Source organism: Physeter macrocephalus, chromosome 13 (genome assembly GCF_002837175.3).
Source record: "Physeter macrocephalus isolate SW-GA chromosome 13, ASM283717v5, whole genome shotgun sequence".
Classification (NCBI taxonomy): Eukaryota; Metazoa; Chordata; class Mammalia; order Artiodactyla; family Physeteridae; genus Physeter; species Physeter macrocephalus.
In genome coordinates this window covers 16,910,395-16,933,435 of record NC_041226.1, presented here as the reverse complement: position 1 = coordinate 16,933,435, position 23,041 = coordinate 16,910,395, and the positions used below count along the sequence as shown (strand labels likewise).

The 23,041-nt window shown below is 34.2% G+C and overlaps 1 protein-coding gene across 6 annotated transcripts in view; it reads right to left on the bottom strand.

Moving 5' to 3' along the window:
• INTS6 (integrator complex subunit 6) overlaps nt 1–23,041 on the bottom strand; it is a 110,928-nt gene that overhangs the window by 79,805 nt on the left and 8,082 nt on the right. For all 6 annotated transcript variants that reach the window (XR_003682505.2, XR_008618943.1, XM_028497279.2 and 3 more), the window contains one exon: nt 6,818–6,907. Coding sequence is in view for 4 of the 6 variants with exons in the window: in XM_028497279.2 (XP_028353080.1) it covers nt 6,818–6,907 (90 nt within the window). In the remaining 2 variants the exon portion in view is untranslated. The remainder of the gene's footprint in view (nt 1–6,817; nt 6,908–23,041) is intronic.

The window sequence follows — 23,041 nt, the reverse complement described above, 5'->3', positions numbered from 1 at the left end:
TTTTCACATGTATTATTTGTAGTTTTAAAATATATATATTTGTAGTTATGTTCTAAAACTATGGTTTCTAGCCATAGTTGATTCTGATTCATAGTTTCTGTGCATCAGAATCAACTTGGACACATCCAAAAATACAGATTCCCAGGTCCCTGCCCCGATCAATGGAAGCAAAATTTCCAGAATTAGAGCTGAGGCATGTATATTTTATAAAACACTTAGGTGATTTTGATGCAGTCATTTGAAAACTACTTTTCTAAATATCAGTAGTTTATATATGTAAGAGCTAGAATCAGAAGAATAACAGAAACATCTCTAAATGAAATTTTTCTTACATGTGTAGCATCTCTTATTGCTTATTGGTTCTGACAGGCTAATAAATGCAGAGTGAAGTTGCTTCACCCTCTGAAATAAAAACTATTTTGATATATCTTAACACAGAATTCTAGATAATAGATGAGTAACTGTAGGCATACAGCTTCACTAAAGAATGATCAGCCAGCATTTCCTTTTAATTATTCTATTATAGTGTCCGTCTAGAGGCAATCCTTAAGAGTTTTCCTTTCCACATGACCTTGAAAAAAGGTTCTTTCAAAAAGAGTATTGCAAATGTGGATTGCTGAAAATTCACTACAGGTATTAAATTGAAATATATCATCAACTTCTTTTAATTACACATTTTTATTATAATTACATATTTTCAAATAATAATAATTTTAGATATTATACATTTCTATAGCACACCAGAAGTAAGGGGTTGAGAGAACACAGCCAAAAATATGGGTAAAAAAGAAAATACAAATGATCTATATCCAACAAATTCTTAGTAAATGTTCTTGGAAAGTTGAATTGATAGAGACTAACATATTTATATAGTAATGTTACACATATGTTTAGAACATCTGAATCACAAATCAGTAAGACAGGAGCTAATCTTGATAATGAAAACTCAGAAACGAATTTACACACAGATCTGTTTAATACAGTCTATCATACTACAATGACATCCCTCAAGATTCCGTAAAGTCTTTTTGAAAAAGAAAAAAATAAAGACAAAATTCCCCCAAATTCTAAGTGTACTGGGAAACAACAACAATTTAAAATATGTGTTTAAAAACCTTTGTAGACACAATTAAAATAGTTTTGACAGCTTACGGCACATATTTTTGGTGACTTTAGTTAAATACAAATATTTTATGGTGGGGGGAGATGGGGTTTTTGAATTATTTCAGATAGTAGAAAAAGATTTAAAAATTCTGGATTGTCTTTTAATCAGTATATATCATGAAGAGTTAAATACAAACTGTAATTATATATCCTAATTATAGATTATCCTTACAAAAGATAAAACCATTAAACATTGCCCAGAATGATCCAGAAAAATCACTAATACCAGTCCACATCTCAAAGACTGATGGGACTTCTGCATCAACTTTTGAGAACTGACAAGCTGAAAGATAAGACCCCAAACTATAGCCACTTGAACACACAGATGAGGTTACTCAGACATTTCTCTTTCTACAAACATGTGCACTTTCTGAACACCTTCCAAGCAGTTATGAAAGAAGCAGTCCTAGTTTGTCTTAAAAAGCTGGGAAAACTCATAAGGCAAAATTTTTAATGCCAAAAGCCAACAGGTTTTTTTGACTGCAAATATCTTCTTTAAAATGTTAGCCTCCAGGGCAATCATAACTGATAAAGAGATGCAGAAAGAGTCCTCAGCAAATCTCAATATTTGAAAGATAACACTACTATTAGCACTTTCAAGGAAGAGAAAACTAACTGCTACATGATCCTGGAATGGCATTCATCACCAAGAAGGTACTGGCAGGATTTCTTCTGACTACTTTATTGAGCAATATAGTTAGCCATGTGTTCCTGGAATCATAGCACAGAATAGTTTTCCACTGCAAGAGTACTAGAGAAGATCTTTGCAAGCAATAAAAACCAGAAAAAAAATTTTTTTCAATAACTCTAATTAAAATTTGGTGATTCTACCAAAACATTTGATACATTAGTAACATAACATGATAAATGGTATTATGAGTATATGACCACAAGTATGTTTATCAACACCAAAGATGAAAAAAAAAAAAACCACCGAAGATGACTATTATGGCAATAAGAAATATAGATTTCTTGTGTATCAGAATTCAAAGTCCCATCTAACTCAGAGCTCATAAGTGAAAATACGGCAAACAACCAGTTTTACCAAATAGCTACATTTAAAAAGAAAAAAAGTCAAAAAATACACACATACTCTTCCATCACAAGCAGTCATCAAAAGTCCTACAGAGTTATCCAAAAAACACTACACTAGAAACACACACACACTCATGAACAATTCCGACAATGGCCTGGACTTTTATTAAATAAGGCCAAAAAAGATCATTAAAATTATAAATTAAGGTAAAATGATTTTATACAGCTCAGGATTTTTGTCCATAATACACACTGTTTCTCTTATAATTCCTAACATACTGCTAAATGATGAACCGTCACAGAGGAAATGGTATCCCTAAATTATTTTGACAAACAAGTTATAAGTTATTAGATCATTCTGGCCTGTACAAATTTAGCCAGGTCAGGAGGCTACAGTATGGCACCAAGTTTTTCCACTAACTATTCTCTACACTCAAAACAACTTTGTACCAGGTTTCTCTATAACTTTCACAGATATAATCTATGAGCCACATCTTATACCAAATCATCCACAAGATCCTTGCATTTAATCAAAATTAAAATGACTATAAAAATTCACATTACACAGGATTTGACATATGTACAAGATAGGTAATATTAACCCTCCCCTCCCTCTTTAGCGCTCCCATACACCTAGTAGGCATCTCTAGTTTATCATTCATAAAACCACTTAATAGGCAATCCTCCGCCATAAGACTGTGGACTTAAGAACCAGAAATGCACCCTATTCATCTTTGTTATCTTCACTGACTAGAAATGCCCAGGTCATAATAGTCATTCAAGGGACACTGAGTGAATAAGAACATAATACCTACGTCACAAATGTACAGAAAACGGAAGCAGACAAACAGGAAATCAGGTAAATAGAACGTAAATTTCCAGAACATACCATAATAGAATCAAACAGAAAGACTGTAGATAGCATCCTGGAAAAAGCACTGGGTCTTGAGGGGCTGCGATGTCTTTAGAATTTAGATCAATTCTAATCCAGAATTTGGCAATAATAAATGTTATAACCTTCAGCAAATCACTTTGCCTCCCTGGATCTCAATTTCCTCATTTGTAAAATAAAAAGTAATACTAGATGAGCTCCATGTTTCCTTATATGCCATAAGGATGATTTCAAAGCAGCAGAACACTTATTCCTGAAAAATAGCACTGGCAGAACAGATAAAATACACTATGTGAGGTAATATAACTCGTAAGCCAAGGGTATTGTATGGGTGGGATGCACAACTCCATAAACAGTAACAGGTCACATTAACAGCGGTCACAGGTGATCAAGAATTATACACATACCTAATGTGGAAATCATCAACAATCATTCATTCAATAAATCTTTAAAAAGAATCAAGTTTTGCCAAAGGCAAACGTTAAGAGAACTGAAGAGAAAGAGGCAAAGGGAACATTCTGCTTGTTATCTCCTAGTAGAAATTACAACAATATAGATCACATGTACCACACACATGCATACACACACACAAACACAAAAGCAAACCAAAAAGCACCTTTATGCTTTTTATAAATTGATAATTCTCCTCAAAATGAATAACATAATTTAATTACTTGGACTAGAAGAGACCAGCATTCCATCACTACTGTGCATATACCCAGAGAAAACCATAATTCAAAAAGACACATGCACCCCAATGTTCATTGCAGCAACCTAAATGCCCATCGACAGACAAATGGATGAAGAAGATGTGGTACATATATACAATGGAGTATTACTCAGCCATAAAAAGGATGAAATTGGGTCATTTTTAGAGACGTGGATGGACCTAGAGACTGTCATACAGAGTGAAGTCAGAAAGAGAAAAACAAATACCATGTATTAACACATATACGTGGAATCTAGAAAAATGTTACAGATGAACCGGTTTGCAAGGCAGAAATTGAGACACAGACGTAGAGAACAAACATATGGACACCAAGCGGGGGAAAGTGGGGAGCGGGGAATGGTGGTGGATGAATTGGGAGATTGAGATTGACATATATATATATATACTAATATGTATAAAATAGGTAACTAATAAGAACCTGCTGTATAAATAAATAAATAAATAAAATTTTTTTTCTAATTAAGCTTCCACAATATACACATATAGGGTACATCCTCTGGCCCACAAAATGAGTCTCGTTGGAACATTAAGAACCAAACATGCTGATGATTGAAGAAACTCCTAAACTTGAAACCCAGCACAACTCAGAAACCTATGTTCCAACCGCATATCCAAAATGAACCTTTGCCTTATAACAAATGACTCTTCCACCTCAGATAAGAAGTAGCAGTGATCAATTTTAATCTTGATGACTATCAGACTCAATACAACAATATTTATAATAAATATTTTTAAAATATAAGCTCTGTTCTCAGAACTATGCTAAATATTGTAGAAGATATAAGAGAACTAAAAGGTAAGCTCCTGGCCCACAGGAAAATCTTCCCAACTTTACTAGCAAGGAGTTTTAGGTTATTATAAACACATAGGTCTATTTCTCCAACATCTTTCCCAAGGACCTAGAAGAAAGGTGAGCAATTCCAACATCTATGTATATTTCAAGATATTTTTTAAAGCTAGAGGAGGTCCTACGAAACAAATATTACAAACAAACCAGATCCAGATATATGGAAACAAAATATACTGTACCCCAAAGGGCATTTCTACAAAGGTGGTAAGACCAGAGCACCTTGAATGGATAATCTCACATGTAGGAATATAAATATAAATGTAAATATAAATATAAATGAGAAATATCTTTGTAGTCATCGTAACTACAAAACAAAATCATTAGTATTTCTGACCTGATTATTGATATCTCAATCTTTCTCTCAGTCAAATTTTTCAAAAGGAAGGTAAAGTGGGAAAAATCAGTTTGAGAGCTTCAATTTTAGTTAAGCAATATATTGACTGTTCATGTATATAATCAATGTCTATCTGTTCCTGACAGTGGCAGGATATAATTGGCTATACACATCAACTAAGTTTAAGAAAGCCCCAAAATCCATTAAGTTCAGCTATGGAGTGTTCCAAGGCTACTAATTATGTATAGACTATAAATTATTTAATTATGAATTTTAATCTACCTAAATTTTTCAACTGTTTCTCTATGAATTATATCCTGAACTCCCTTCAACATCAACTGCTCAAACAAAATAATTCTGGCTCTTTTCCCCTCAAGTCAAGATCAGGCAATAACAATTCTTTACTAGTTCCAATGCTTCATGATAGAACAATACAGTTGTTCTTTTCGTTACAGCCTACCAAGCACGTTCATATACATTATTTCATTTCAGTCTTCCAACAACCCTATGAGGTAAGGCAAGAATTATCACCTTTATTTCACGAACAAGGATAGAAATTTAGGGAAGCTAGGTAACTGATACAAACTTCACTGCTAGAAAGTAGTTGAACAATGACTAGAACCCACGTGTCCTGACGCCATATCCAATTTGCATTCCACAATGTCACACAAATGAAAGCATTTCTAAAAATTACTGAACTTAAAGACTACATGCTTCCTACTTAATCAAACCATGTGTAAATACAGTGAGAATTAAAATTAAGATTCTAAATCAAATGCAAGCAGTAAAGAGAGTAGCCTAAACCATCTCCTTTCTATAACAACCTATTTTAATAAACGAAATGTTCAAAAGCAATGTTCAGGGACTTCCCTGGTGGTCCAGTGGTAAAGAATCTGCCTTGCAATGCAGGGGACACGGGTTCAATCCCTGGGCAGGGAACTAAGATCCCACATGCTGAGGGGCAACTAAGCCCATGTGCCACAACTACTGAGCTCGTGCACTTCAACTAGAGCCTGCGTGCCGCAAACTACAGAGCCCACACGCCCTGGAGCCTGTGCACCACAACTAGAGAAGAGAAAACCCACACGCCACAACTCGAGAGAAGCCTGCACACCACAACAAAGAGCCTACGCGCCGCAACGAAAGATCCCGCATGCCTCAACAACAAAAAAAAGAGCAGTTCAAATACTAAACTAAAAACAGCTTAAAGTTAAAATAAACCTCTTGCACTCACCCTATCACATCACACACAACCAACTCTGCACAATGCATGCTAGTAGAGAATACGTGAGGTTAGCTGTAAATTATTTATACGGTATTTGACTTAGAATTAAAATGCCCAAACACCTTCACTTTTCCTAGTTTTAACCTCCTCTTGGCTTTGCTGTACTCTAGTCTAGGAGTCTCCATAGTGCATAGTCTCCATAGTGCAGTACACATGACAAACCACTGAACTATGGGAAGAAATTATTAGAATGCTGTCTCCATTTTTTTAGCCTGAAAATAAGAATTCATTTTACTAAATTTACTATATGAACTGACACTGTGACCCTCACATAAACTCAAAAATACATATATAATTGAGATGGGTGGTAGGCTCCAAAATTTTTCACAGAAGGGATTCCTATTCAAGAAAATTTAGAGGCCATTGCTACAAACAACAGAGAAGGTAAATGAGTTCTAGGAGCCAGATGACTCTAGATTGCATCAAATAAAGAGAGAACCTACTTAAGGTTTCAATATCCTACAATGTACACATAAAGATTTTTCAACTGCATTTGCATAATCCATGCTGATATAAACATAACTTACCTCATCCTGGACTCCACTGGTAGTAGTCAACTTGCTCCCATCAGTAATTGTAATAATTATTGCTGGCTCCAAAAAAAAAGGGTTTCTTCCCTAAAGTCAAAAAACACATCGATTGTATTAAGGTCTAGAGATCAGCTTAATTTTTCTGAGTAAAAAGTCAATTTTCAGAACAGTATATAAATCCCCCTTTCTTGTTTTTAAATTTTATTTATAGCACATACCTTTTGTACATTTTTTTTTAAAGGTTTAGAAGGAAATGTAAACTAAACAGAGGTTAACCTTGAAGGGTTAGAATTAGAAAGGAAAAAATGGATTTTTCACTTCTTTCTACATTTTTGTATTGTATTAATTTTTACAGTGAGAATCTATATTTATGTAACTTAAAGTATTTAATTTCTTAAAAGGAACCCTACATTTCAATTCTAATGATTTGACATATCTAGATATTACAAATTAAAATAATAGGTAATTTTCGTTAGAAACTTCTTAAAGAGGAAGGCAAAATACTAGGTGATCCTTTACCAAGTAATCTATGCCTATAATCAAAGTATCTAACCAAGTGACTAGGTATGGAAGGGCTCTAAGAGCTGGTTCCAAAGAAACACTAGGCCTAACCTGAGTTTAGTAAAATTTAAGAACAGTCCAATATGAAAAGTTAAAAGTAAGAAGGATGGCTGCTTAAAGAAATTGCTTGGCGAGAGGAGTAAAAAAATAACAGCAGCGGAGGCGATGGAACACAGTGGCACAGAGCTCTTAAATGCTCTACAGTTAAGGTGAAATAACTTCAATAACTTCCATTCAAATCTCTGGCCAAGTCACTCTATGAGTACTATGATCAATTCTAGGTGACACATTTTGTTAGGGACTCAGATAAACATAAGCTTATCTTTTACACATAAATGACTCTCATTTGAGACAATGAAGCAGATTCTGTATAACTCTTTAAGACAAAACCATGACCAGAGGGTAGAAGTTTCAAGAGGGTAAACCCTAAGCTGGAAATCAAAGGTATCAAATTCTCTGCTACTAACAGTGTTCAAGAAAGGACAGAACAAAGTTGTGTTGGATATGACGTAAAACAGCATACGACAAATGCACACTTTAATGGGCATATGAATCACTTGGTGATCTTAATAAAATGCAGGCTCTGGTTCAATAAGGCTGGGACAAAGACTAAGGTTTCGCATTTCTAACAAGACTGCAGGCTAGAAGATGCTAATGTTCACTGACCATACATAGAAGAGCAAGAATGTAGAAGGGTTATATGCATGTAATATCTTATGGTTCTGTTAACATTCTCCTTACATTTATATTACATTTATATACATTTATATAACTCTCAATCATTAGCAGATTACAGTACATACTCCGTATTTGTTGAATGAGTTTACCAACACTTTTCACATACAGTAACTGTGATTATAACCTAATCATAAAGTGGGAGCAGGGGGATATCTGGTATATTAAATTTCTTGATCAAGTCAAGAAAGTGTATGTAAGTGGCATACACAGTTTTCAAACTGGTGTCCAAGAAACAATGGCTCCAGGTAGAGGAAACTTCCTCTGGTCATATAAAATTAAAATATGTTGGATACAATATTTTAAGCTCTCAAACGCACAGTCGCATTCAAATGTTACTAGAACCTTGCAGGATAAAGACATGAATTTCCCTTCCCTTCCTCCTCTACAACATTCATGGCAGATGGAACACATTTTGGGAGACATTACATTACACATCATTCACCACCAACATAAACAATAAATTCTCATAATGCAGATCTTCTCGTTAATAGAGAAACAGGCAATGTTCATACTCCCAACCTCTGAGCTTTGATTGGCTCCCTCGGGAAGAATGCTTTTCCTTTTCCCTGCCCACAACCCATCCAATTCCTAATGATTTTTTAAGGCCCAGTTTAAGTCTTCCTCTTCTGCCTTGAAACCTTCCCTGATTACTCTGGCCTTGAATAATTCAGCCCTTTCCCTCTCCAAATTTTAATAGTGGTAGTTTTCAAACTTAAATAAATAAAAGTATAAATATAAGTTTTCCTCAAATAAAACTGGATTTGGAGTGCTTTCATGGAGCACATTTTTTTTTTTTTTTTTTTTTTTTTTTTTTTGTGGTACGCGGGCCTCTCCCGTTGCGGAGCACAGGCTCCGGACGCACAGGCTCAGCAGCCATGGCTCACAGGCCCAGCCGCTCTGCGGCATGTGGGATCCTCCCAGACCGGGGCACGAACCCGTGTCCCCTGCATTGGCAGGCGGATTCTCAACCACTGCGCCACCAGGGAAGCCCTCATGGAGTACATTTTGAATACCACTTCCCCACAGCATTTATCCTCTCCTTCTCATATTTTCAATTTAAATATACAACACCTCACACAACAACGTAAATGTAATTAACACTACTGAACTCTACACTTAAAAATGGTTAAGGTGGTAAATTTTGTTATGCGTTTTTACTACACTTCTTAAAAAATACACCATCTTGTACTGTTTGCTATTGTTTCCTGTTTGAATACACTGAAGGCAAGGATGCCATAATTCTTCCTCAGCACTGAGCACAAAATATCTAAGCACTGGACAGTTAAATATTCATTGATTCACTGATTATAGCCTAATATAGACCTGCCCAAGTTCACAGAGCCACTCGGAATTACTCAAACTTCAACAAGCTTCAAAATATATAGATGTTACTTACCTTCACCTCAATATAAATGAGTGCTTCCCAAACTTAACATATAGCAATTTGCTAGGCTACAAGGGTATACCACCTCCTTCCTACATATGTCCAACCGTCCATTGTCCATTCATTCACGTTTGTCATTCAAACATTTACTGAGTGGCTACCATACACAGGAATTGTGTTAAGTGCATGATACATAATCTCTACTCTCACACATCATAAATGTATGTACCTATAATAACTCTCCTCTCCTGGTCTCTACAAATACCATTTTAGCTCAAAAATTAGCAAAGGGAGATAAAGAAAATCAAGAAGTCCTAGTATCTTCGAAACTATCGTACCTCGCTTTCACCCTTAAGCTAAAACTACTTTGGCTGACATGCAAATCTGTTAATGCCACTAGAGCATGGACTAAATACTTGCAAAAGTGTCTCTGTATCACCTTTACATTTTAACCTAAATCAAAGTCATACTTTCTGATCAAAAGTTGGGCACCCACCTATTCTTATTTCTGTGTAAGCGTGATCAGAATTATCCACCGAAGGATTGGTCATATTTATAATTAAATGACAATGGTCTACAGTTATTAAGAACTTTACAGATGATGATGTCCACCCAAAAGCTAATACGTACTTTCTAAAGAACCACAATGTCTAAAAGTCAAGTTCAAATGTATTAAAATTTAGCAAAGTCTGTTATTAAAATTTAAGCTAAATTCACACACTAAAATCAAAGTTACTTTTTCCTTGATGACAAAGCTTTCAATTGATACTTTACTAGAGTCTTATACACATAATACTCCTCAGCGTCTATGCCTGAAATTACTTTAATAACCAGGTACTTGATAATAACAATAAAGCACTTATATTTATCTCATTTGACCCTAAAAACTTGGTGAGGTAAAATGTTCAGGGAGATTAAACAATATAACCCTAAGTCACACAGTTGTAACTGGCAATGCCAGAACATGATTCCAACTCTAAATCGCATGGTCTTTCTACAGCATCTGAAGGTCCTACTGGTAGCAGCTAAATTCTCTTAAATACAATTCTACACCAACCTGGGTTGTGCCACAGTCAAACAATGAATGTTATTACAATTAGTTTGGTTTACTATATTCTATCTGCAGTAAAATTAACTACATACAGTAGGACTATTCCATTACTTGGTTTCCTGTTGCTCTGTGATGTCTTACCTACCAATTTTTCTATATATAAATCAATATACCACCTCCCAGCAAAAACACAGTAAAACAAAATGCTATATAGATAAGATAGATATCACTTACTTTTGAAAACTATATAACTTCAATCAACATTCACTTTACATACAAACAAAAAAATAAATATTAATTTTAATTACTTTAAATTTTGGAAAATACAGGTAAAGATCAAAGGCAGAGAAAAGTAAAGAAAAATATGGCTATCCTCATTTCACCTATTTACTCACTTAACCCTACTGTGCCTAAGATCCCTTCCTTTCTAAGGTGAGAGTTTAGTCAAGAATCACAATAAGAAAAGCAATAGTGTTAGTTATGATAAAAATTAGAATAATGAGGGACTTCCCTGGTGGTCCAGTGGTAAAGAATCCTTCTTACAACGCGGGGGACTCGGGTTCGATCCCTGGTCGGGGAACTAAGATCCCACATGCCACGGGGCAACTAAGCCTGCGCACCAGAACTACTGAGCTCATGCGCCTCAACTAGAAAGCCCGCGTCCTGCAAAACTACAGAGCCCACGCGCTCTGGAACCTGTGCACCACAACTATAGAGCCCACACACCCTGTAGCCTACACGCCACAACTAGAGAAGAGAAAACCCGCACACAAGTAGAGAGAAGCCTGCACACCGCAACGAAGAGTCTGCGTGCCACAAGGAAAGATCCCAGGTGCCTCATCGAAGATCCCACGTGCTGCAACTAAGACCCGACGCAGCCAAAACTAAACAAAAATTTTTTTTAATTAGAATGATGATTTAATGAACATAATTTATACACAAAAGGAGGGGTTTTTTTCTTCAGGGAAAAGTTATCCCAACCTCTATATAAAGCTGACTGTCTTAACATTTATCTAAGCATAAATTTCTAAATCACCTGCAGCAAATGAGCAGACCATGTTGTGCCATGAAGCTTCTTATTTAGGCTGCTCCTCCTCCGCCTTTGGTAGTACACTTACTCTTGGCAGAAGCGCATAAGTAACTGGCATCTTTCTCTGACATTCTCTTTTATCCAGCAAACTAAAACACATTTTTGGTTGTCTGCCAGTATCACAAGATTATTTTTTTTCACGTTTTACAAAAAATAATTTAACATTTCGAAAGTCTAAAGTTATGATTTAATCAGTGTAATATAATGTTTTTAGCTATTCAGGGCCAAGCCTCTGCAGTTTAATAATTCTCAAATCTTTATATTTAAAAGTCACTACTTTCCATTTTTATTCTTAATAAGTATGCTTATGAAGTCACTCAATTTGAGGACAGTTCATATTAGAATTTGCCTCAAAATTCACCTTGGTCATAAAGCTAGACTTTATCTTAGTTAAGAGTTGAAAAGAAAAAAAAAAAAAAAAAAAAAAAAAAATTAAGCTCTGCTACAACAAAGGCAGCCAGTAGAGGGACTAAAAGTTTACTTTTGCCATTAGCAAAACTAAACTCAGATGTTTTACTCTCACTGGTTTTTGGCATAAAGAAATCTAGACATGTAACAAAAAATACAGTGCAAAGTATAATACTCTACCTCTAGAAATATTTACTAATGGAAATCTTGTCATTTAGAAAATATGGTTTTAATATTGGTCAAAAGTCTCAGGTAAAAGAGTTTTGTTAAAGACAAATACAAAAACTTTTACTTCACATAAGTTCTCTCAATAATTTAACAGTATTCTGATGTTAAACGAATTAAGGCATAAAATCTCAATAAGAAAATTTAAAGAATATAATTAAAGTAAGTAGGTCTTATCCACTAAAACCTATTTCATTTTTGCAAAGAAAATGCTTTTGAAAATGTTAAAACAAGTTATTTAGCAAAAATAGTTTTGAAAACGTAAAATCAAGGCTAATTTACCTTCAAATATAAACTAACCTTGTTCTCAGAATCAGCAGTTTTAGTTTTACCCAAGAAATTTAAAATGTAGGGGGAAGAGGCACAGGAATTTTATTGTACCCTTAAACATGTCTTTATTATCTTCTGAAGCAAAAGGAAGGCAGCCCTGAGCATTCAGCAGACCTTTTAGTGGCTACCTCTGCTGCAGGACCAAAGGCTTCAAGTTTCCTTTCCGTGCCACCATGCTCCACCATGATTATCATTGCTTTAAACAAATCCCAGAAAGACAGCCAAGTGCCTGTCTATGCTACACTTTTCCCAGGGCAGGGAAAATGTACACCAAAGATCCACTCTGGCTCTCTCCTGTGACAGCATTTTTGGCTAACCCACATCTACTACCGGCTAGCTATTTTGCTATGTGCCAGGAAAGCTATGGCCAACAGAAATCAACCAAAAAGATGTTAAGATGTATAACATTATACGTCTAGGCTAAAAGTATATTACCTAGCAGAAAATCAAAAACTTCCAGAAAGAGCCCGTGCTTTTCTTCAATCTAAAACTTCCTTTTCAAGTAAATTACAGTGACAACAAGCAAAAATGTAAGGAAATGGAAAGGGCAGCCCTGAGAAATAAGCACTATATCACTAAAGGTTCTCATGCATGTACTGGACAAGTACCTAGCAGGATTGCTGCTAAAAATTTTGTAAGTTAAGTTCAAGACTAGAGCTTTAGGTTCCCTTTATTTACATCACTGTAGAATCTATATAAATACTGAAAATATGAAAAGAGTCCTGCATTATCTACCTTATTTTTCTCTATTACCATAGATAATAAAGAGGTAACAATATATGTTCTAAAATATGATAAACCACCTCATATTCATTTAGAAACTTTTTCTGACACTTCCCTTTATAATTTGTCAAAAATCAGATTCTATAAAAAATATAAAACAGAAACATTAATATTAAACGTATTCTTCTACTTTAAGCTTATTTCTAAAGGTATTAGATTGCAATTCACATCCAAAGCCTTATTAGTCATAATACTAATAAACACTTCTACAACTATACAGAATTGAGAAAAGAGGCTTTTAATACATACTTTGCAACACAAGTCAACCAGAATAAATAACATTCTTTAGTTCAGTATTGCTCAAACTTCAGACATTTGAATTCCACAACCAGAATTTTTTCAATATCTACTTATTACCTGCACTAATATTTATACTCTTTTAATATTTTTCTTTAAATCAGTTCCTTTTTTTAATTTTAGCCTCAAACTCTAGCAATAAGACCTATGAAATCAGTTTTGATGTGCAAATTATATTTTCTATTCAATAACACATTGTCATTAATATTGTTTAGCTTTTTTTTTTTAAAGGGTGGGGGGGTTCATTATATTACAGGGATGAATACACAACTCATTAATTACACGTTCCAAACAAAATATAATCATTATTTAAGTCAGTAAAGGCCCAACAGGCTTACACTGAAATCAATATTCCAAGGCCAGAATTACAAGTTTTATGTTTGTTTTCAAATTCAGCAAGATTACTTTTAGATTCAAGATCCCAAGTGGTGTGGCATAAATAAGTCTTTTGATGTAAAAACTCAGATATTCATCTTAAGAAATTAGTGCTTTGGGTGGTGGTGTGATGAACTGGGAGATTGGGACTGACATATATACACTGATATGTATAAAATGGATAACTAATAAGAACCTGCTGTATAAAAAAATAAATAAAATTCAAAAAAAAGAAAAAGTTTTTGCTGAAAAAGTTAAAAAAAAAAAGAAATCAGTGCTTTTAAAATAATACCTTCGACTACATACAAAAGATTTCTGAAGGATACACACTATAAACTGATTAATCATGGTTGCCTCTGAAGAGCTAAAGTGAGCAACTGTATAACTTTCTCTAATGCTTGAACTTCTTAACCACGTGCATTTATTACATATTCAAAACAAGTACTCTTCAAAATTAAAATGTGCTTAGTATCCAAAAATAAAACTTTTAAAAACAATCTCCTAGTGTACAGAAACCTAGTACTTAGAGTACATTAAAGTATAAACTAAAGAAAAACATGTTAAAATTCCCCATTAAAAGAAATATATTTTTAGTTTCAAGTAATGCCATTATACAATTGTGTACCAACACAGTTCCTTTATCTATTTAATTCCTATTTTAAAAAAAATAGCATTAGAGGGGCTTCCCTGGTGGTGCAGTGGTTGAGAGTCCGCCTGCCGATGCAGGGGACACGGGTTCGTGCCCCGGTCCGGGAAGATCCCACATGCCACCGAGCGGCTGGGCCCATGGGCCATGGCCGCTGAGCCTGCGCGTCCGGAGCCTGTGCTCCGCAACGGAAGAGGCCACAACAGTGAGAGGCCCGTGTACCGCAAAAAAAAAAAAAAAAACATTAGAAACAGATGGAATAATTAAGACTTGAGCAAAAGTAGGAGGAAATCTCATATATTTATTTTAACATAATGAGTAAGGAGCAATATCCTAGGATTTGATTTAAATAATAAACTAAATATAGCTGATCCTTGAACGCAAGGGGTTGAGGGGTGCTGACCCCTGCACAGTCAAAAATACACATATAACTTTACAGTCGGACCTTCGTATCTGCGATTCCGCAACCTCAGATTCAACCAACCCCAGACTGTGTAGTACTGTAGTATGCAAGAAAAAATTCCACATGTAAGTGTCATTCAAGGGTCAGCTGTAGTAGTAATGTAAAAAATATTCACTATAAGAACTGAAGAATTACTAGCTTGACTTTGTGAAAAAGATGAATGTTAAACTCAATGACTGATAAGACTAACAATGAGTGCATCAAAGGACAGTAATATAAATTAAATATATTTAAATAATTTCACAGAATTTTGAGTTTTACATCTGAACTGGAGTCTAAAGTTTGGATAAGATTACTCTAACAAATAAATAATTGGTTTTGGCATTATTTACTACATAGTAGCAGGCAAACAGTGTTTATACTGGCATAAGAAGAGTAATGAGGATATCAGAAATATAATTTTACTTAAGAAATACTAACATTCTGGATAAAGAACCTAATACATCCATTATACTAAATGGATTACGTGGTATTAATTTAATTCCAACAAAGCATATAATAATAAACATGTTAGGGAATTCCCCGGCAGTCCTGTGGTTAGGGCTCTGTGCTCTCACTGCCAAGGGCCCAGGTTTGATCCCTGGTCAGGCAACTAAGATCCCACAAGCTGCACGACACAGCCAAAAGAATAAAATAATTAAAAAAAAAAAAAAAATGTTAGAAACATAACAGAAAAAGTAAAAAAATAAAAGCCAAGATGAAAACACATTTTCAAAGATAGGTAAAGTTATACAGCAATAATGCTGAAAATTAATTTAACCTCAAAAAAAAAAAATACAGATCTGCCTATTCTATCAAAAATAATCATCTCCTTGGGTTGTTGACTACACCAAACCTACAGATATTACTTTTGCAAAAGTCTGATTAAATCACATCTTTAACCATCATCATTACTTCCTTCTAAACATCCACATTATGAATATGCTCTCAAAAGAATGATTCACACATACCACCGCTATCCTACAAAAAAGATGGAATTCAACCACAGCATTCTACCTAAGTATCTTTAAGACTACAATTGAAAATGAGAACTGCCTAATAAATACTGCGTATCAGTAAAGTTAGCGATAAAGTATTAAACTTAATAAAGGAAAATAATTCATGATAAGCACTTGGAAAAACTAATAGTCTATTATTTCCCATATGCTATGGCTTAAGGTCAACCTCAAAATAATTTAATTGGATAAATCAAAATGTGAGATTTAGTTTTAAGGGGCCCTGCTTTGTAAATATATATATATATGAGATATATATTATATATATAATATATATCATATATATTCTATATATTATATAGAATATATATTATATATTATACATATGATACATATTATATATATAATAATATATAATATATATTATATACATATTATATATATTATATATAATAATATATAATATATATTATATACATATTATATATACTATATATATATAATCCATATATAATATATGGAATTTTCATTTTCTAGGAAAGAATTTGTGGTAACCCAATTTCAGTAAGTTTTTTTAGAAGGAAATATTTAAATTTCTCCAAATCCATTATACAGGTATATGAACTTGAGTAAAGAGTTTCTAGAAATTCATTCGTGCTAAATTCTGATTCAAACGTACTGATGCTCATGCTAAGCACCTTCCCAGGTGTTTATAGATTTAAATTTTTCAAAATAGATGACACATTTGGGAAACAAAAAACTAACCACATAATATTTTGATTCTACTGTTAAAAACAAATTTTTACAAGCCTTCCTATCTATACATACAAATCCACCAAGGTTTTAAGTTAGAAATGAACCTCATGAAAAAGCAGATGTCACATATGGATAGGTGGGTGCCTGCACAGATTGCTACATGTTTTTGATTGATACTATAGCTCACTGAAATGGAAGCTCTAAGAACATGACAAGATAACTCTTTTTTACATTAGGATTTACATTAAATATAATCTTGTTTGGGATTAGACATTATCCCTTCTTGATTAACAATAAAATTTAGATGTAAAGATCTCTTACTCTTTCTACTATTTGATTTAGGCCCAATTTTCTGGATGCAATTACTTGGGTATTCCTTCCAACTTACTGGTTTGAGAAATGGGATTGACAATTTAAAATGTACAACAAAAATTCAAAATTCTACATTAGTTATTACCTTCCAAAGTACATAAATGATCAGGAACCATCACAACTCAAGCATCACATCAGAGGCCACAAAAACATCACTTTGCTTATTCCTAATACTCCAAAAGTACTATTATCTGTCACTGTCTTAGGGACCCAGGCTTTGTTACATCATCCACTGTGGTTTGCAGTCTAACCTTTCACAGAGCACTGCATACTCAATCATCTTCAATTTCTGTGATTAAAAATAATCAATTGCTTTTAATCCTTTCAGAATAGTTGTTTGGATGCTTCCAGTGTATAAGCAGACTTTGTTGATGTTTCCTAATATCTAACTAGGTTCACCAGCTTGAAGACAAAGTGAGAGTTTTCCTTTAACGTGCCAGCATCAGTCCTGTCAATGACTCGTTACAAGTCACATTACCTAATAGCTAATGCTACAATTACTTTTTGTCACATACTCAGAACTGTTTTCCTTTCTATAATAAAGTTTTTTAGATGATATAATCCTCCCAAGGATCTTCACATGTTCCCCAGCTTCTCTGAGCAAAACTAATAGATGGAAAATGTTAAAACGTTATTTCCTTTTAAGGCAAAGATAAAAAAGGCAAGAGTATGTAGGACCTATAATAAGTTTTGATAAGTCATCACTAGGCTGATAAATTGGTCCTCTAATTAAAACTAATCCTCTTAATTATAAGATTTTTAAGTTAAAATACTTCTGAGGTACAATTATCTCTCAATATACCAATAATCAAATTTCAAATCACATAGGCCCTAAAAGAGAAATATCACATAAAATAATCCTTCCTAGGGTCATCCTATTATGTTCTTTTCCCACATAAATCTACATTACAAACAATAAAATGGATCATACCTTTTACATTTGACCTTTCTTCTGCACAATGACATCCTCCACCCCATCCTAATCATCACCAACCTGAATTCTAAAATATACTGTTACAAAGCCCTAAAAATGGGCTGAGATCTAAATTTCCTCAAAGAAGCTTAAAACCTTTCTTGCTTTGAAAATCAAAATCATGTTTGTTTGTCTGAAGTACTCACTGTTATCAAACCATTTCTGAATAAGAATTAGAGATGTGGGGGAAAAGGCTTTTGTAACTCCAAGGGGAAAGTATTTTTGGAGTAATCTACAGAGCTTCAATTCAAAGCCAAAAACCATTATGTTCCCTATGGCAAGAAATTTTACTTTAGCTGAAACTGCTGGACAGCTAATTCTAGCTTCTTGTGATATATACATGTTGGGTTATGAAAAAACTTTTGTTGTTTTTTCTCAAAGGTTTCAGATTATAAACCTTTTCCAAGCAGGCACTTTGCTAGATGATTAACAAAATTATTTCCAATCCTTAAAAACTTTTTCAAGATTGGTATTACCACCATTTTGTGGATGAGAAATTTGAGGCTCAGTGAGGTTAAGGGACTTGTCAGTCAATACAACATAAGCTAGTAGCCCCGGAGCCAGGTACAGCCAGTTCTAATGAAGCAGTTCTTTCCCTATCACCACAATTCTTGTTCTTTAAAAAGCTGGATTAAAAAAAAAAAAAAAAAGCTGGATAAAATACTCTACCCACAATTCCAATTTTTAAAATTCAAATAAAAGGAAATTCACAAAAATGGTAATACGTGTAGTACAATAACAAATTATACCATATATCACTCAATCTTTACCACAATCCTGCAAGATAGATTATTTCATTCTATTTTCCTAATGGGGCAACTGAGGCTGAGAGATTACATGACTTGCCAGGAACCCATGGGTGAACTAGGAATTCAGAGCCAAACAGATTTTTCTGAATCTTAACAACAATGCTTAGAGATTTTCAAAAGTATCTTACGTCAAAGGAAACTAATTGATAGTTAACTAATTACAAAGCTGTCCAGGTAAAAACTTATAATTATAGCAGTAATACTGGCACACTACATGGGAAAAGTCAACTAATTAACTGACTAGGTTAACAGTCCTGTATTAACTACATCAGAAACTTTAAATAAACTATGAATACAAAATCAAACAGTATGTATGTGTGTGTGTATATATATGTATATATACACATATATACATACACGCACATAATAGCATCCAGGCCTTAAATTAAGAACGGTATAAAATCCTGGCAACTATCCCCCACATTCACATTCTTTTTTTTTTTTTTTTTTTTTTTTCAAGGAGTTGGGAGGGAGGAGGGAGTGGGAAGAAAATCCAACTGAATGTAAAAAACAGTATTTTAACAAATGTTACAAGAAAAGCTAAGTGTAACACAACAACAAAATGAAACGCCTGCTTTTCACAGAGGAACTGAAAGGACACACATTTCATTGGAGAGCTGCTGATACATCCCCACCCAGAGGGACTCAGACCTACTGGCTATACCTTCCAATAAAATTTGCTCTTAAATAAAATACAAATTACTAATAAAATCTGCATGACTGTTTCATAACCAATTGCTCTCTTTTGAAATTTTTCATAATGTGAAGAAATTCAGCATTTTAACTTTTCTGGGCCTTACTTTCTACATTTATAAAATGAGGAAGATGGAAAGATGGAATCTAACATCACTTTCAATTATAATGCCCTGGGAAACAATAACCATAATAATATTTACAGAAAGTCTACTGAAAAGTTCTGTCAGTAGATGTAAAATGTTCAATTTTTTTTTCCAAGAGTGTATTTAAAAATTTACTAAGTTTCATAATTAGAATATGTGTATTTAAGGTATATCTCAACAGAAAAGGTTGGGGAGAAAGAAGAGGAGGAATCAGGGAATAAAGTCAAACGAAAACAAAACCCAAAAAACTCAATACTTTATGGTTTGGGACCATGCTTAAATTAAACAGATTAATAATAGGGCTAAATGAAAATTGTTTGTATAAAGAAATTACTTATTTAAAATGAATGAAAACAGGGAATTCCCTGGCAGTTCAGTGGTTAGGACTCTGTGCTTTCACTGCCAAGGGGCTGGGTTCAATATCTGGTTGGGGAACTAAGATCCCGCAAGCAGAGTGCCCCAGTCAAAAAAACAAAAACAAAATAAGAATTAAAAAATAATATAAAATAAAATGAAAGAAAACAGGGCTGGTAAACGTGAGCACTGATCAACCAAAGAAAAGAAACCCACCAAGACGATCTTACTTATAAGAGTATAAACTTGAGTGAAGGATTATGATGACTAAAAATAATTTTAAATATTTAGGAAAATTTCAAGTTATAAAATATTATATGATCTCCTTGGAGAAATCCATAACACAAACATGGCTAAACAATACTTTTAGCTAATTCTGACCATAAATGACCTTAAATCAATTGAAAATAATTGAATAAGTGAAATTCCTTCATTCAAATATTTGTTCCTGGCTTTTTAATTTTCAGCTGTACAGTTTAATACATAATTATTGACATTCTTCTGCATAAAGGGAAAATAAAAATTTCTTTGAAGAAATGGAACATATTATTTACCTTTTGAACTTCTGATTTATTTTCAATAATTTCTAATTAAGAATGCAATTGATGTCTTTAGGATATTCTTGTTCATTCTCTTTTTAAAAAAACACACCAGGGTGGTTTTTTGATCCTTTAGAAAACAGATTTAGAGTATAAAACTATGAAGATAAATTATAGCAAGTATTTTCAAAGAAAATAAAACCTGGGTCTTAAAATTTGTCATTTAAATTACCATCTTTAAAACTAATGCTCACAGATGACACGATACTATACATAGAGAATCCTAAAGATGCTAACAGAAAACTACTAGAGCTAATCAATGAATTTGGTAGAGTAGCAGGATACAAAATTAATGCACAGAAATCTCCTGCATTCCTAATCACTAATGATGAAAAACCTGAAAGAGAAATTAAGGAAACACTCCCATTTACCACTGCAACAAAAAATAATAAAATATCTAGGAATAAACCTACGTAAGGAGACAAAAGACTTGTATGCAGAAAACTATAAGACACTGATGAAAGAAATTAAAGATGATACAAACAGATGGAGAGATATACCATGTTACTGGACTGGAAGAATCAACACTGCAAAAATGACTAGACTACCCAAAGCAATCTACAGATTCAATGCAACCCCTATCAACTACCAATGGCATTTTTCACAGAACTAGAACAAAAAATTGTACGTGTATGGAAACACAAAAGACCCCGAATAGCCAAAGCAATCTTGAGAAAGAAAAATGGAGCTGGAGGAATCAGACTCCCTGACTTCAGACAGAACTACAGTAATCAAGACAGTATGGTACTGGCACAAAAAGAGACATATAGATCAATGGAACAGGACAGAAAGCGCAGAGATAAATCCACACACATATGATCACCTCATCTTTGATAAAGGAGGCAAGAATAATACAATGGAGAAAAGACAGCCTCTTCAAAGTGATGCTGGGAAAACTGGACAGCTACATGTAAAAGAATGAAATTAGAACACTCCCTAACACCATACACAAAAATAAACTCAAAATAGATTAAAGACCTAAATGTAAGGCCAGACACTATAAAACTTTTAGAGGAAAACATAGGCAGACACTCTACGACACAAATCACAGCAAGATCCTTTTTGACCCACCTCCTAGAGAAAGGGAAATAAAAATAAACAAATGGGACCTAATGAAACTTAAAAGCTTTTGCACAGCAAAGGAAAACATAAACAAGACGAAAAGACAACCCTCAGAATGCGAGAAAATATTTGCAGATGAAGCAACTGACAAAGGATTAATCTCCAAAATTTAAAAGCAGCTCAATATCAAACAAAAAACCCAATCCAAAAACAGGCAGAAGATCTAAATAGACATTTCTCCAAAGAAGATATACAGATTGCCAACAAACACAGGAAAGAATGCTCAACATCACTAATCATTAGAGAAATGCAAATCAAAACTACAATGAGGTAAGGGTCCATCAACAGATGAATGGATAAAGAAGAGGTGGCACATATATATAATGGAATATTACTCAGCCATAAAAAGAAATGAAACTGAGTTATCTGTAGTGAGGTGGATGGACCTAGAGTCTGTCATACAGAGTGAAGTAAGTCAGAAAGAGAAAAATAAATACTGTATGGTAACACATATATACGGAATCCAAAAAAAAAAAGGTCCTGAAGAACCTAGGGGCAGGACATGAATAATAAAGACACAGACATAGAGAATGGACTTGAGGACACAGGGAAGGGGAAGGGTAAGCTGGGACGAAGTGAGAGAGTGGCATAGACATATATACAGTACCAAATGTAAAACAGATAGCTAGTGGGAAGCAGCCGCATAGCACAGGGAGATGAGCTCAGTGCTTCGTGATCACCTAGAGGGGTGGGAGGGAGACACAGGAGGGAGGAGATATGGGGATATATGTATACGTATAGCTGATTCACCTTGTTATAAAGCAGAAACTAACACACCACTGTAAAGCAATTATACTTCAATAAAGATGTAAAAATAAATAAATAAATAATAAATTAAATTAATGCTCAATAGGAAATAAATCATAGCCATGTTATACTACTTTGAGCTCAGTTAAACCTTCTTATTAAAACATCCCTTGGGCTTCCCTGGTGGCGCAGTGGTTGAGAGTCCGCCTGCCGATGCATGGGACACGGGTTCGTGCACCGGTCCGGGAAGATCCCACATGCCGCGGAAAGGCTAGGCCCGTGAGCCATGGTCGCTGAGCCTGTGCATCCGGAGCCTGTGCTCTGCAATGGGAGAGGCCACAGCAGTGAGAGGTCCGCGTACCAC